A 16,566-nucleotide genomic window follows, 5' to 3' on the forward strand; every position below is an offset into this window, starting at 1 on the left:
TCAGGTGTAATTGTGGAGGACTTTATAGGTAGGCAAATAATATTTTTTTCATATTTTGGAAGTCTGGGAAAATTAAGTCAAATTCAGCTTTATCATGCAAAGCAATCAGAAGAGGTAGTAGTATAGTATGGAAAATGAAGATTTTATAGAACGAGGCAACCTAGGGACTTGGTGTAATTAGAACAGATAAATTAGGAAGGTGAGAAAGAGGAATGGAACAAGTTTCTTTGTCCTTTACATTTTAATATTAATAATTACTACATAGTCTTTTAGGAGGTTGTAGTTTTACAATTTCTTTGTGTTTGACACTGAGAAAAGATGCTAGCGTGTTTTTGCATATAAGTGCACCATAATGTTTGCAATATCATCTGATTAAATGCAGATGTCTCATAATTTGATCTTGTTTATGTCGAATTTGTATCATATGCCAAAAGTTCCCGAGAAAGACCCTATGCCTTGATTTAGAAAGTCTGCCAATTTTGGAAAAATCTGTCTTTAGTTACTGATTTCTCTTACAGTCTGGCTGAAACTGCAAAGACTCTTGAAGCAACCAAGAACAGATCGTCCATATCCATTTTGGCTGCAGAGGAGGAAATAAATCAGCTAAGAAAGCAGTAAGGAAAAAAAAAAATGACAGGATTATTGCAGCCTGCTGATTAATCTTTGAATTTAGCTATTTTGGTGTTCCATTACAATATGAAAGAATCTGTTCACAATCAAAGAGGAAAGGGAACAATATTTTTATTAATGTTCTATATATTTTTCTTACTATAAAAACATTACCTGTCTACTGGAGAGAATTTTCAAAGTGCAATATAATATAAGGAAACTAAAATCCTTCTCTTAATTTCAGAACTTGTTACTGTTACCATTTGACATTCTTTCCAATTCATATGTTAGAAATAGAGTTAAGACTACAAAATAAATATAAGTTTACAATTTTGAACCCCATTTTTTCACCTCACATTGTTTTTCTCTATTACTAATGAACCCCCCGCCCCCTCCGGCAGAACTTAGTTTTGGATAGGTGCATTGTGTTCCATCCTTCGGGTAGTTCCCTAATATTATTTACTGTGACACCAATTTTCGACATTGGAAATAAGATTGTGATGATTTCTGTGGCAAATCTTAGTTTAAATTTCAGATTATTTTCTAAAGATAAATTCCTAGAAGGGAAAAATAAATACTGATCCTTCCTTGATTTTCATTTTGATACTTCCTCCCCCGCCCCCAGAAAAGAGCAAGTGGAAATTGTATTAAAATCCATATATGTAAATACATATATTTATACATGAATACTATTCTATTGCCTTCGCACATTATTCCAGTTTTTGATTTCTTCAGGAACACCCCTAAATTTAGCTTGGCGCACTGTTCTGCTCTCCATTTCTATCTCTCCTCTCATCATTTTAATCGCTTATCCCTATTTGATACACCTTCTCAAATGCATTGATCAGATTACTCAGTGATTCTGCTCTTTCCTGTTTCTAGCACAGCTTTTAATCCTGCAGTTGCATTCTTTAGCTTCTCTGCATCCTTCTCATTCTTACCCCTTACCGTTTCATCTTACACCATTCTCATCTTCATCACAGCATGTCCTCCTCTTATGGCTTTTGGTCCTGTTTTGTGATAGCCATCCCTCTGTTTCTTTACAAAGATGCCACTTTTATTTCTGAAGCTTTGTTGGTTTGTTTCTGTAATACATTATTTGCATTGGTTACACTTCCACCTAATATTGTGGATGATGTTCAGTTTCCATGGTAGTTTTCCCTCAGAGTCCGTCTTCAGAGGTAAATATCTTTGCCTGGCTTTGGGGCTAGGTTTTGGAGGTCAAATGTTTCTAGAAGTTTGTGCAGTTAATATCAGTCCATTCTAGACAAACATGCCCACAGGCCCGCTCTGCTTTTGCTAGAGGATCTGTGTGCCTATCTCTTCTTCAGGAGACTTTTCCAATGCAAGCTGCAGGCATGGAGTGACCCCTGACCCCGGCAAGTCTACTCTTTGCTAATTTATATTTGTGCCGATGCATTTCCATTAGAGTTTTCCAATGCAATAATGGCATGTTGAGGTAGAGTAGCCTCTGTTTTAAGTATGCAACTGTTGCTTCTTACCTTTCCTTCTTCTGTCCCTCCTTCTCTTTTCTTTCCTAATCTTTTTTTCTGTTCAGGCTTAAATCTCTTCAAGCCCAGGAGGAGTCCCGCCACAGAAACTCAGCACACAGAAGCTCTGTGCACAGGAGCGCAGCACAGCGTGGCGTGGAGTCTCGAAGCTCAGAGCCGAGGACCTCTGAGCAGAGGGAACCGAAGGATCGCAGCTCGGACAGGCGCAGCTCGGACAAGCGCGCCTCCAGCTCTGACAAGTCTGACGCAGAAGTGATATCTGATTATGAGAAACAGCTTCGGAAGCTGAAGGACGAGATCGCCGTTCTGTCTTCTGAAAAATCTGTGCTCCAAGGAAGGTCCGACACATTCTCACAGAGCTTTTCATTCAAGTTCTTTTTGTTTGTGATAAAAGTCTGGCTTGGGGGAAAACAAAGTAAAATGACATCCTTGAATCCAAACCCCAACAACATGGGAAGCTTTGAATTGTGAAGTGTTTTCTCACCTTTCCAGAGAGAGAAACCACCCCGGGGGTTGCCAGTACTTAGGCACTAATTGATCTGGGGTTGTCCTTGAAGTTTTAAAGAATGAAACCGAGAGGTATGAGAAAGGGCAGTTGTTTAGCTTGAAACTAGATTTGAGTGGGCCTGCAAGACAACAGGTAGTACTCATATTGAAAGAATGTTCCATGATATGAAGGTCCTGTTCTCTTAAGGCCTAAGAGTCTTAGATGAGCAACTGTCATTTTACTGTAGGCTATTTCCTTTTTATAGCTTTGTTTGAGGAAGGTGTGGGTAGGTGTTCTTGTGAAACCCCTTTCTGCTGATGGACAGGTGTTAAGACACGCCATTCAGGCAGTGCTGGGTAAAGACAAAGCAGGATGTTTGTCTTTGGAGTCATTGCGTTTCCCTTGTTCTTTCTAACCCTGTTCCCCGAGCCTGATAACATGTCCTGGTTCAAGTTATTAAAGCCACCCCCATGCCAGGTCCCCGTTCCTCTAAATGTCACCTTAGTCCTTCATTTTTGGGAATCACTCCTCCTGCAGTGTTGTGCTGCTGCTGGCTTGCACTGGCTCCTAAAAATGAATTCTGTGCCTTCCTGCTTGAGATCGGCCATGGTTGGCGTCTTTTTCACCCCACGGGAATTGACAAATATGATTAACGAGGGCTTCCCCCACCCCTTTAGAGTCCTCTTTGCACTACATTTCACCCCAGTTTCTTCTACAACATTTCCTTTTTTGGGGGGCAGGGGGTGGGTGTTGCCTTTGGGCTAGCTAGTGTGATAATTTCTGCTGTACTTGGTAGCCATAAACGTTTTACAGATACAATGCTTTCCCATTCACCAAGTTCTACCAAGTATTAGCTCACTTGATCTTCCAATCCCCAGCCCCACTGCGGAAAAACAGCGAAAATGAAGTAGGTGAGAACTGAGGCTCTGGAGAGGAGACCCGATGGCAATCGCTCCCGCTGCTGTGACGCTGTCCAGCGGCAGCCACAACACATCGTCTTTCTCATGGTTCATTGTTCATTTCATTTTATACCATAAGGCTCACCAAGGTAGGGGTATGAAATAAAGAAGATCTGACTTCTTTAATTCCGGCTCTTACTAGCTATGTTACTCCAGGACAGCCAATTAACTTTTCTGAGCTTCAGGTTCTTCATCTGTAAAATGGCCAACGATCAATGCCGGCCTCACAGGGCTGTATGAAGTATAAATGGAGATGCTCAGTGAGCGCTTCAGCAATTCTAGTGCACCGTGCAAACAGTCTGTTTTATGGTTGTGCTCCCACAGGCCTGGTGGGGGCGTCCTGGAGCCCCTGCTTTCTGGGCCTGCAGGGCCCAGGGCTCGAGTATCATTTGCAGTTGATGGAGGAGAAGCAGAGTCCTGGAAGGACAGAGAAGTGAGTCACTGGGCTTCCCTGCTGATTCTTGCTTACCAACAGGTCCACCGGGAGCGGGTCTTCAAGCCCTGCCCCTCGCAGCCGCAGCCGCAGCCGCAGCCGCACCCGCAGCCGCAACCACAGCCGCAGCCGCAGTGGCAGCCGCAGCCGCAGCGACAGCCGCAGCCGCAGCAGGTCAGGCAGCCCCTCCACCGCAGTGGTGAAGGTCAGGACCCCGTCTCCGAATCCCGCCAAACTGTCCAGCGCGGCGCGCAAGGCTGCCCTCTTGTCGCGGTTCAGCAATGCCTACTCCCAGGCCCGCCTGGACGCGCAGTGCCTGCTGCGGCAATGCATCGACAAGGCCGAGACCGTGCAGCGGATCATCTACATCGCCACAGTGGTAGGTGACATTCTGGCCGCGCCCCAGCGGCCCTTGGGTGCAGCAGGGAGAACGCAGTTCGGTACACTGAACAGTACAGCTTAAAGAGGCCGGCAGATCCCGAGGTCCCTGCAGGAGGGTGGGATTTCTATGCTTTCCCCTTCCTCCCTCTCACCCTGTCTTCCTTCTTCCACTGCAAATATTTGGGATGAATCATTTTTCGGGATGAATCATTTTTCAGGATCAATAACTGTTCATATGTATTATTATTGCTATTGATTAGACATTTGGTGAACTATTTATAACTGTGGGACAATCTGGAATGGGTTTATACTTAGTTGATTTGCCTGGAATCTTCTAAATGGGAATAGATAGATACACTAGTGGGTATATTATTGCTGATGGCTATCGTTTGATTGATTTCCTTCCATTCTTAGGAAAATCAGAAAAGTAGTTACCAAAACTGCTAACATATCAGCTACTTGAGTATGGCAGTTTAAAAAGTGCTCATGTACAAGGTCCGGCACACATAATGCCCTTTTTTAATTACAAAATCATAAGCATATAATTCGGTAACATAACAATATCATACTCAAGCAGATCATATGACATTTTAGGTGAAATGTTCAAATTAAAACTAAATTATTACACCCAAATTATTACCATACCAACCACATTCAAGCAGGTGTTACTTCTGCTGGATCTGGTATAATCCTAAATCCCAAAGGAAATGGGTTTGTTCCGTTGGTACCATATTGAGATAATGGGTCCATTATGAGAGCAATTAAATAGTAAATAAAACAGAACATTGATATGAGAGTAGAATTATCAGAGTCTATGGCACTTTATCCTATATTTTTAAATTCATGTCAAGGGTCAGCAAACTAGGACCTGTGGGCCATAACTGGCTGTGACCTTTATTTCTAAGAAACATACCACCTGAGAGCTAAGATTTTAAGAAGAGTTTTACATTTTAAAGGGTTGTAAAAAAAAAAAGTGACCAGAAAAGATTAAAATATTGGGTTGGCCAAAAAGTCCGTATGGTTTTTTTCCGGTAAAATGCAAGACATTTTTCATTTTCAGGAGTAACTTTATTGATTTTGATATTTTGAGTGTGTTGGCTATCTCCTGCATGGTAGAACATTGATTGTTCTGAATTAATGTCCCAATTTGATTGCTATCAACTTTAACTGGTCTACCCAACCGTGGAGCATTGTCCAGCAAGAAATCCCCAGCATGAATGTTGGCAAACCACTTTTGACACATTCGATCAGTCACAGCACCTTCTCCATACACCGCACAAATCGTTTTTGCACTTCAGTCGCATTTTTACCTTTCTTGCAATAATAAGGCATAATATGTTGAAAATATTGCTTATTTTGTTCTATCTTCAATATTAAAATAGCTACATAAAAATTCATCAATTTTGATAAGTTTTTAAAAAATGCTGATATGACAACTGTCATAATACAACCTAACAAAATTGTTTGGAATGAAGTTAAAGACAACTGAGCGCTACTAGAGCCTTCTGATGGAAAAAAAACGAACAAACTTTTTGGCCAACCCTATATATACTGTCTGGCTCATTAAAGAAAAAAGTTTACCAGTCTCTGGTTTGAGAATCCCTTACTGAGTTGGTTAAAATTCTGGAAGCATAGAGGCCATGTCTTTCCTGTATAACTAAGTTTTCCCAGTGTTGACTACATAACAACCATTTAATAAATATTTGTTGAATTAATATTTCAGGAAACAAGCCCAACGCTTGATATGTGTTTCTGTTAACAAACACTACAAAATTAACAAACACTACAAAAATTAACAAACACTAACAAAATTAACAAACACTAGGTGGATAATTTTCTCTTATTTCTGGACCAGTAATATGGTGTTGCTGTGGAATCATAGCATAGGCTAGCATTTTTCCAGGATTTATGTAACCATAGATGATTTACTTCCTTGATCTTCTGTTCTGTCCTGCACTCCATATTACCAGAACAATGGTCCACTATCTTTAAATTAGTGAACATAATGTATATCTAATTATGTACTTTTCAAAATTGAGGTAGACATTTTCTCCCAGATTAAAAATAGTTTTGACCAACTGTGTTTAACATTGAAGACAGATGTTGAATTTTTGATGGGTGCCCTTTCTTCATTTCTTGCTTTGGACTTCTTTGCTCCTCTCCTCTCACCAAACAAATCTGCTGCGATTTTTATGTGCAGGAGGCCTTCCATGTAGCTAAAATGGCATTCAGACATTTCAAGATCCGTGTGAGGAAATCTTTGTCACCATCTTATGTGGGGTCGAATGACTTTGATGATGCTGTTGCAGATTATATCATTTGTCATCTCGATCTATATGATTCCCAAAGCAGTGTCAACGTAAGTGTTGGGTCTCGTGTTGGGCTGGTTTGCTGAATACTGATAACCCAGAAACCCATTCAGTGCTTCGTGTATGTAATGGAAGAGCAGAAACGAGTAGCATCCAATTTACTTTGCAGAACCAGTCAATATTGGCTGTTTCTTTCTTAGACATTGTAGGGGGGGAAACATTCCAAGCTTTATAGTTCTATTCTTTAGATCAGTGATTTTCAACCAAGAATTTTTAAAACATGCAATACCTGACTGTTTAGTCAGGGGCACTAAACTCTTTCCCCTTAGATTGTCAGATTAAAAGAAAAGTGAAAACAGCCAACACAATAGCTGTCTGGTGTGAATGAGTCAAAACTATACCTATTTTTTTGTCAGATAGGTAAAAAAATATTTTTTGGGGTGCTGCAGAATTTTAGTAATTAGTTTATGTGTGGCATGAGATGGAAAGCGTTGAAAATCAGTGCTTTACATGGGCCCTTAAGATCAGAAGGTAGAACATCATAGTGCCTAAGACTTTGGGAAAGATAAGTGTGGATTTGCATCCTGGCTCTGCTACTTACTAGCTGTGTGACCTTACGCATTTACTTAACCCCTCTGTGCTTTAGTTTTCTAATTTTTAAATGGGAACAGCAATAATCACGACCCTATAGCATTTTTGAGAGGATTAAATGAAAGAAAGAAGATTGTTAGCTTAGCACAAGACTTGGCACATAGTGAACTCTCAATAAAAGCGAGCTATTATAACAATTATTATTATAAATTATGAACAAGTCAGAGTTCTGTTGTTGGCATATCATATAACTTGTCCAGAATTTAAGAAAAAAAGAGTAAATAAAAGCTACTGAGGGTTTTTTCTTTAATTTTTTTTTACGACTCTCTCGGCCTTTGGTTTGTCATTTGTACCCTGCCATCTCTCCTTCCTGATTAATGAGGCTCCCTCCTTTCAGCACACGTCCTCCCTCCCTAGTGTAACCCCTTTTACTCCCATTTTCTTTTCCCGCTTCCAACAGTCCTAATGTCCTTGGGATTGTCAGAGTTGTCAGTTACAGGTTGGTAACAAGGCGATGCCGTCTTTTTGTTTTTCAGGATGTGATCCGAGCCATGAATGTCAACCCCAAGATTTCATTCCCCCCGGAAGTTGACTTTTGCCTCCTCAGTAACTTCATTCAGGAGATATGTTGCATTGCCTTTGCGATGCAGACTTTAGAGCCACCCCTAGATACTGCATTTGGGGCTGATGGAGAAATTTTTAATGATTCCAAGTAAGAGACATAAGTGCAAAAGCTAAGGGACATAAATAAGTGATCTTGTCTCTATTTCCTGGGAACAGTTTAGGGAAAAGAACACTGGGTAAGGAAATCAACAGACATGATCTGACTTCTAGGCCCTTCTCTGTTACTACGGGACAGAGCCCTCTCCCGGGGTCCTTTTCCTTCCCAGTCAAATGTGTTTCAAAGGGGACGATATGATTTTCATTGATCACATTGGTCTTGGGGAGAACTAATAAAGTACCTGGAACACTTCTGGAACATTTTAAAAGAAAAGTTCTATATAAATACAAATAAATGTTACTTTTTATTGTTTAAAAACTTTTTAGTGATGTATAACTGACATATAACTTTATATTACCTTCAAGTGTACAACACAATGGTGTGATATTTGTGTATATTGCAAAATGATTACCACAATAAGTCTAGTTAATACCTGTCACCATGCATAGTTACAAATTTTTTTTCTTGTGCTGAGAACTTTTAAGATCTACTTTTTTATAGCAACTTTTAAATATGTGGCACAGTATTTTAACTATAGTCACCATGCTGTACATTAAATCTCCTGATGTATTTTATAATGGAAAGTTTGTGTCTTTTGGCCACCTTAACCCATTTTGCCTACCCCCATGCCTCTGGCAACCACCGTTCTGTTTTTTGTGTTTATGAACTTAGATTTTGTTTGCTTTTTTAAAAAATTCTGCATATATGTGGGATTATATGGTGTTTGTCTCTCTCTGTCTTATATCTCTTAGCATAATACCCTTAAGATCCATCCATGTTGTTGCAAATGGCAGGATTTCATTCTTTTTTTATGGTTGAGCAATATTCCATCGTATATATGTTTCGTGTCTTCTTTATCCATGGACACTTAGGTCGTTTCCATATCTTGGCTATTGTAAATAATGCTGCAATAAACATGGGGGTGCACATATCTTTTCAAATTCGTGTTTTTGTTTTCTTCAGATAAATACCCAGAAGTGGAATTGCTGGATCATATGCTAGTTCTATTTTTAAATTTTTGAGGAAACTCCATACTGTTTTCTGTAGTGGTGCACCAATTTATGTTCCCCCCAACAGTGCACATGGGCTTTCTTTTCTTTACATCCTCACCAAAACTTATTTCTTGTCTTTTTGCTAATAGCCATTCTAATATGCATGAGGTAGTATCTAATTGTGGTTTTGATTTGCATCTTTTAATATACCTGTTGGTCATCTGGATGTCTTCTTTGGAAAAATGTCTGTGTAGATTCTCTGCCCATTTTAAAATCAATTTTTTTTTTTGCTTTTATATTGATTTGTATTACATTATTTAGGCCAGGTTTCTCAAAGTATAACATATAGATTACTTGTATCAGAAATGCTCAGGATATTTATTAAAAGGCAGATTCCTGGATCGCACTCTGTGATATTTTATGCAGTCACTCTGAGGTGGGGCTTAGGAATCTAATTTAAGAAGCGCTAAAGTATTCTTTATGCATACCATTTGAAAATGACCTTCCGCGACTCTTATCTAGGACCATTAGATTTCTACCAAGTGTTATCTGGTAAATATTTCCTTTACAGATAAGAAGAAATTAAATTAATTTAGAACATTTTGCTGAAATTTTGTGAGATCTTATGCTATAGCTGGAGATTATCTGGGAGGAGGCCAAGAGGTTAAGAACAGAGGCTCCTGTGTCAAGCTGCCTGGGTTCCAATCCTGGCTCCGCCATGAATTAGCTATACAATCTGGGCTTGTTACTTCATTTTTCTGTTCCTTAGTTTCTTCTCTGTCAAATGGGGAAAATAATAATCCCTACTTCTTAGGGCTGTAGAAAGGTCATTGAGACCATTCAGATAAAGTACTTCGGGACAGTGCTTGGCGTAGTGTAAGCTCAGGACACGTTGGCTCTGGGTTGTCTTTCAGGCTGTGGAGTGATGGGTATGTGGCAGCCCCACATTCCTGCACCCTTGTGGATGATAGAGACCATGCACGTCTCTTTGGCTTATGGAAACCACAGTGATGGTGTCTCTGATCGCCATATAATCTGTCATATTTTCTTGCTATTGCCTTGCTTCTAGTTTCTTTCAGATCACTGCTCCCTGCATACATCCACTCAAGGAAGAGCTATATAGTAGAACACAGCACGGCAGTTGGATATTTTTGGTTCTTTTACAGAACATATCTGCATCCTCTTTTTAAAAATTCCTTTTTCCTTTAGAGAATGTATGGTCCCACTCAAATACTCATCTGCTTTGGTTTGTGGAATCTGCACATTTTGCAGACCTCTGGCGGGCCTCCTGCCTGCATGCCTTTAATCAGAGGGAACATGCAGCCTCCTGGGGCACTCTGTGGACTGTACTTCTGCTTGGCTGTGGAGTGGAAACTGGAGTTCCTAGTAATGATTGGGTTTGGTCTTACTTCTAGGACTTCACAGCACAAGTCTAATCCTTTTCTTTTCTTTTCTTTTTTTTTTTAAAACTCTGGCAGCCTTTCACACATTTAAAAGCAATTAATCAAATTCTCCTTCTGGCCTCATGCCTTCAGGTTTTTTCCATATGAAGTGGGGTGGGGGGCTTTGAGACTTCTTGAGACACAGAACTGTTTCTGTGGCCTGGGCTCCGTGCTCTTTCAAGCATTCCTTTTTAAGAAAATGTCCGCACCAAAAGTAGCGCCCTGGTTTGAACTGACCAGTCTAGAGGGACTAACACCCTTTCCATTCCTATTCTCTATTAATTCAGCTAATTTTTAAAGTATTTTCCCCAGACATATAACACTGTTCACTCATTTTGAGTTCAACTGAAATCTGTTATTACATTTTTACGTGGGCCGTGATTAAGCCATTTATTACCCCTGTGTAGTTAAAACCTTTTTATTCAATGGCAAGAGCCCATAGGCACCCACATTACATGGTGTCAGATTCAGCTTACTTTTCCAGCCAGTTGAGCTATTTTTTGATACTGTCATCTGCTTTTTTCCTGATCCCCTCCCCACCTTTAAACAGTTAATCTACATTCCATGCAAATCGTTGATGACCATGTTGGTTTATCACAGCTTTGAGAGAGAGCCCTTTGCCCCTTCATTCATCTGCTCATCGACCCATTAAGTACCTCTTTTTCATAGGATCATTGAACCAGTTTCCAACTTACCTACTTAAGTTAATCATCCACTTATATTTATTTATCTCATTTTGTCCACAAAGAGACCATGAGAAATCTTATAGGAAGCCTATGGGATGTCACATGGTCTCTAGTATTCCCTGAATTGCAAATCTTGTAATCCAGAGAAGAGAACGAGATTAGTCTGAGGCAACTTGTTCTTTGTGAGTCCATGCAGGTCCTCATTATTACTGGTTCCTATTCTAAGAGCCCACAGCCATCTCTTTAATTACAGCATCAGGATCTGTATTTATGTAGATCTGAGTATAATCACAATGGAAATTTACACTGATGCTCCCTCCAGTTATGCTACTTAATTGCTTAACTTCTCTCTCTCCTTCCTTTGTGTGTTTAAAACAGGTACCGTCGCAGCTATGACTCTGATTTCACTGCTCCCTTGGTCTTCTATCACGTGTGGCCTGCCCTCATGGAGAATGACGTTGTCATTATGAAGGGAGAAGCTGTCACCAGGAGAGGGGCTTTTGTACGGTGGCCTTGCATAGTGACAATTCATCCCAAGTGTTTGATTCACAAGTTCGAGAACATTTATAAACCCAGAGATTCTATAAAAGAAGTTCTTAAAGAGTTGCTTGATAAGATTTCATACAAAGGAGAGGAAAGAGCAGATTCTTTTGACTTGTCCATCATTGTTCATAATTTCCTGGCAGTAATTTCTATGCCTTTTTTCTTTATCTGTAAGATGGAACTAGTCCTACCTGCCTCCCCTATCTTATAATATTAAGCTATTATAAGGGTAAAAACCTTTGACCTCACCTATGGGAGGCCATCTGTAAACTCTAAGCATTTAAAGGTGATTAACTTTCAGGAAATAGTTTGTCAAATTTTTACTGTCAATTCTACATTTGGGGAAATAATGAATGTGCCCAGTTTTTCTCTCCTTAGTATGACATGTAGAGAGGGGAGGGATGGAGGAGAAGAGGGCAGAGGAGGCGGGGAGAGAGGAGCCAATCAGTTGGAAGGTTACTTCCTGTGTACATTGGTTGTAGAATGCTTTGAATATGTGAAATAATTGGATAACCTTCAAAACAGTGTTAGATATGCAAGTATCTGAGTGTGAGTGTGTGTGTGTGTTGTGGTCGGGACTGGGTATTAGAACTGGTGGCCAGGAGTGCTTGGGCATTCTTTAGAGGGAACATTATAGAGTTTGTACCCTGCCCTTCCTAGAAAGAGTTAAGTAAATTCTGAAGTGAAGCTCCTCAGTCCTGATCAAAGCCACCATCGGGGTGGTTTCAGGTCCCACGCTCTTTGAGCAGAAGAATAGGGGATGTGCTTCATGCAGCTTTTCACGCATATAGGGGAGAAGGGAAGCCATGTCTTTTAAAAGAACTTAAGACAAGGGTTCTTGCAGCTTAAGCAGCCCACTTTAGCTCATAGCATCTCAATAGAATACTTTGTGCACTGAAAGTTGAGCCCATAGAAATTGGGCTGTGTTGATCTGACAGCCACAAATCCTGTACAGCGAATGAGCTCATTACACATGCTTCTTGCCCCTACAATAGTTACTCTTTGTTAAGAAACTCTTATTGTAGAAATAGCCATTATTATGTTTTACATCAAATAGCAATTGCCTTTTAATTTCCTTCTCTCTTCAACAAGCATATCACTAACATTTACTCAAGTTTAAACTCTTAATACCAAGTAAGAATACCCTAAAAGGAAGAACTTGGAAAAGGAAAGGGTTAAATGAAAGGAAATTTTTAAGGACTTTTACAACACTAGTGAAATCTCATTATAGTGAATATAGTTTTCTTCTTACTCATTAATTTAAAGACTTGATGGGCAACAATGGTGATTCACTCAGTCATTCAATTCACTTCTTTCAACAATAGTTATTCTGCAGTTATGTATGACCGAGGGGCTGGAGGTTCATCAGTGAACAAAACACTCAAATCCCTGCCCACAGGGAGTTTACATTTTCCAACACTGGCAAACAACGTAGTTGGTAACAATTTATTCACCAAACAAAGTTCTACTAACACCGAGAGTGTGAATATCCCAAAGTTCATTGTAATGGGATTTTATTTGAGAAATACCCTAAAGTTATGTCACATATTGGGCAGCTATAGTACATGAAAGGAGCATACTTCATGCTGATGACCAGTAATGGGCAAATGCAATCATATCAACAAAACTCTTTATTTGTAGGATATGCATACTGTTTTAAGCCATGTGAGCATTCATGCGCGCTATTGCCTGTTTTCTTTCTCTCTCACTTTAGTGGAATTCGGTGCGATCTGTAAGCCGATGTCGAAGCAGGAGTTTGAGTCCCATCTACCCCCGTAGCCATATTGGTTTAAGCATGGTACGTATCTAATCATTTTTACACAATATCAACCGGAAGAGCACGGTTGACATTTTAAAATTCAACAGTAGCCTGTAAAGCAGGTGATTATAAATCTGTAGGTAGAAAGAGAACCTGTTGTAGTAACCCCAAACTGATTTTTTTTTATACTATCTTGGACCAAGGAATTGATCATCTAGAAAGAAGTCGAGGTAATTTTTTTCTGCATTAGTTGAAAGACTAATAGACTCTAGTTATTTCGTAGTTTTATTTTTATCTTTGAAAGAAAATGGGCTATTAGATATCAGTAAGCCTTCTGAACAGAAAATGGGACACCTTGGTCAACTGATGTCAGCACAGGTCCCCACTATCTCTGGGACTTACTGTATGCTTTGGAGAAATTGCTCAAATGGTCTGGATTTCAATCCTGTATAAAGGGCATAGCAGGTATTAATTTTCCTCCCATTTTCAGAGTAGGAAGGATAAGGTTAGTCTCTTTTTCTATCAGTTCTTGGGAGGATCATTAATACTTCTGTCAAAGGAAAAAACAATAATAGCAGTAACATTTCTGAAAACTAAAAATATTGTTATGATTCACCATTGTTGATTTACTCAAAAAGTATTTAGTCAATGCCTTTTGAATACACGACTGGACTATGAGACATGTGGACACCAGACAGGCTAATAATGTGCTGTTCCTTTAAATAAAAAAAAAAAAAAGTTAAAACAGTGTTTTAGAGAGAATGGTGGAGAAGGAGAAATGCATCTGGTAACAGTCCACTTCTCTGAGATTGTCTCTAGCAATGCAGCTCTAGCCCCAAACTTCTACCTGCCTTCCCCCAGCAAAACAAAATGAAAACCCCTGCGGTGATAGGACCCACCTTTCTTACTGAGCTTAGTGAGTGTCTAGTGTTACTCCACCCACTCATTATATTTGATAATGTCCTTATCAAACCTTCCTTCTGCATCTCATGGATGCTAGACCGGGGTGGGGGATGGGACATAAAAATAACCAAAACATGGTCTCTTCCTTGGCTGGGTTTCAATATAGGTAGACCAATATGATTTAAACAAAGCAATTGAATACAGTATATGATTAGGTTCATAAAAGAGGCAGAAAGTTCTGGAGCTATCAGAGGAGGTAAGATGCCTTCTGGGTTCGGTGGTAAGGAAGGGATGCCTGGAGGAGTTGACATTGGATCTGGCAGACTTTCAGCAAGCATGACAATTGGGGAGAAAAAATCCAAATGAAGAGAATAGCCTGGGAATGGAAAAGGCACGTGTCTGACACAGTTCTTTCGCTTTCGGAGACTTTAATATAACTTAATTGTCCTTGTTCAGGAATAAGTATTTACAGTAAGTAAAAGATAGCAGATAAGTATTTACAGTAAGTCAGCAGAAGGATAGGGTATTCAGTAGACTGATCAGCAGAAAGGAAACCTTGGGTTTTATACTGGAAACACAGTATACTGGATATACTGGTTTATACTGGAAACCCTATCACAGTGCTCCTTAGTCTAAGAGGAAGTGGCTCATCAGAAGAAAGAGCAAATTACTCTTTCTTACTCTGCTGACATCCGCCGCAACTTGTACCTTCAGACACACCCTGGAAGGCAGGCGTCCGTGGGCACCGCCCCTCTTTAATATGCCCACATCTGTGTTTGACCCACCCCTCTCGCCTTTCCACCTTGTGTCCAAGGAGAACAAAGTAATTTAAACTTCAGAGGAGAATAAAATACATCCTCGAAGGTGAACCTGCTCCCAAAATTCTGTCCCTTTCCACTCTCCTCTCCTTACAGCCAGACTGGCAGACTTGCAAAATAAAATACAAATATTTTTGGTTAGTCTGGTCTTTGGCTTATTTGAGGTCTTGCCTCCAGAGCAGCTCCATCTTTGCGAGTGTTGAGCTGAAGTGATTGAAAGCTCCGGGCAAGGGCGATGCTTGTGGTCAGCTATTTCAGAAACGTAACAGGTGGCTTTTGGTTAGTTAAAACAAAGGTGAGGTTTGAGAAACAATTTTTCCTTCTGGCTGCCTAGTGACTCTCCTTAATAGGGCAGTGTTTTGGACATATGAGACAATTCATATAAAGGATCTGCCAAACAGCATTTAACTGTTTGAGCTTTACTTGGTTCATAATAATTTTCTGCGACGCTTCGAATTCAGTATGGCCACTGAACACCTAATCTCAAAGTGTTTAGCAACTGTTAAACAGCAACAACAAAAGGCAACAAAAACTAGGCCACTGAGGCCAGCTTTTAATTGATAATAGAATTTAAACTAAATTGAGTGCCCATTTACTTCAGGAAGTAAACAAGGAAGCGCAGTTGCCAACCTTAGTGGGAGAAATCTAAATTTTAAAGTGTGTAGAGCAGCTACTTCGCTGATGTTTCAGGAAAAACAGAAGTCAAAAGGACTCATTTGTTGAGCTCTGTCTGCTGTGTAACGCCCATTCTACCTTCATGTCTTCCAGCTGCCTCGAAGTCGGAGCCCTTCTCCCATACGATGTGGATTGCCAAGTAAGTGGGGTGGTGTAGATGGAACAACTTCTGTCTTAAACAAAAATTTTTTTCAATTAATGCTCCCTTCTGACACCTTTCATTTCTGGTTGGGTGGTACCTGAGCAGGTCCCATGGGTGATGTAAGAGGAGGCTCCAATTGAGAGATTTTATCGATGTAAAACCCAGATTAAGCATGCTGCTTTCATTCCTATCCAAAGAAACCCTTAAGAAAGGGACCATAACAATGAGTTGTTTTTTTTTCTCCTTAGGGTTCTAAAACCACCAGACAGGTTCCCTGGCCACAGCGCATCTGCCGCAGCCAGCCTCCCAGCGCGCTGTCCGCCCGCCGCGCCCGCCTCTCACCTTGCTTAAGATAATGTGAAAGGGCAATTCTGTGTACCACTCCGCACAGAGAGTTAAATGCTTTGGCTTAACGCATTTGTAACTTCAGATATATTGCATTTTGTTTTATTTTATAGATACAAATTCTATTAATTTGATAAAAGCTATTGCCTAGGTGTTTAGGATCGTATTCCTTCGGAGCAGAGTCCATACCCAGGTGCAGGATTCTCATCCTGAAGTGCCAGGCCCTTTTAGGGCAACTGTAAGAACAAAGATCGAAAACC

The 16,566-nt window shown here is 40.2% G+C and overlaps 1 protein-coding gene across 1 annotated transcript in view; it reads left to right on the forward strand.

The window, feature by feature from the left end:
• The window catches only part of SPATA18 (spermatogenesis associated 18), a 33,945-nt gene extending 17,596 nt beyond the window's left edge, over positions 1 to 16,349 (forward strand). The window contains exons 5-14 of the mRNA XM_054582273.1: positions 519 to 614; positions 2,168 to 2,458; positions 4,042 to 4,106; positions 4,179 to 4,378; positions 6,581 to 6,739; positions 7,817 to 7,992; positions 11,500 to 11,623; positions 13,379 to 13,462; positions 15,913 to 15,958; positions 16,210 to 16,349. Of these exons, the coding sequence (XP_054438248.1) occupies positions 519 to 614; positions 2,168 to 2,458; positions 4,042 to 4,106; positions 4,179 to 4,378; positions 6,581 to 6,739; positions 7,817 to 7,992; positions 11,500 to 11,623; positions 13,379 to 13,462; positions 15,913 to 15,958; positions 16,210 to 16,217 (1,249 nt within the window). The 3' untranslated portion in view covers positions 16,218 to 16,349. The remainder of the gene's footprint in view (positions 1 to 518; positions 615 to 2,167; positions 2,459 to 4,041; positions 4,107 to 4,178; positions 4,379 to 6,580; positions 6,740 to 7,816; positions 7,993 to 11,499; positions 11,624 to 13,378; positions 13,463 to 15,912; positions 15,959 to 16,209) is intronic.
• The last annotated feature ends 217 nt before the right edge of the window (positions 16,350 to 16,566 follow it).

Source organism: Pteronotus mesoamericanus, unplaced genomic scaffold (genome assembly GCF_021234165.1).
Source record: "Pteronotus mesoamericanus isolate MK-2021 breed Mesoamerican mustached bat unplaced genomic scaffold, CSHL_Meso_final contig_68, whole genome shotgun sequence".
Lineage (NCBI taxonomy): Eukaryota > Metazoa > Chordata > Mammalia > Chiroptera > Mormoopidae > Pteronotus > Pteronotus mesoamericanus.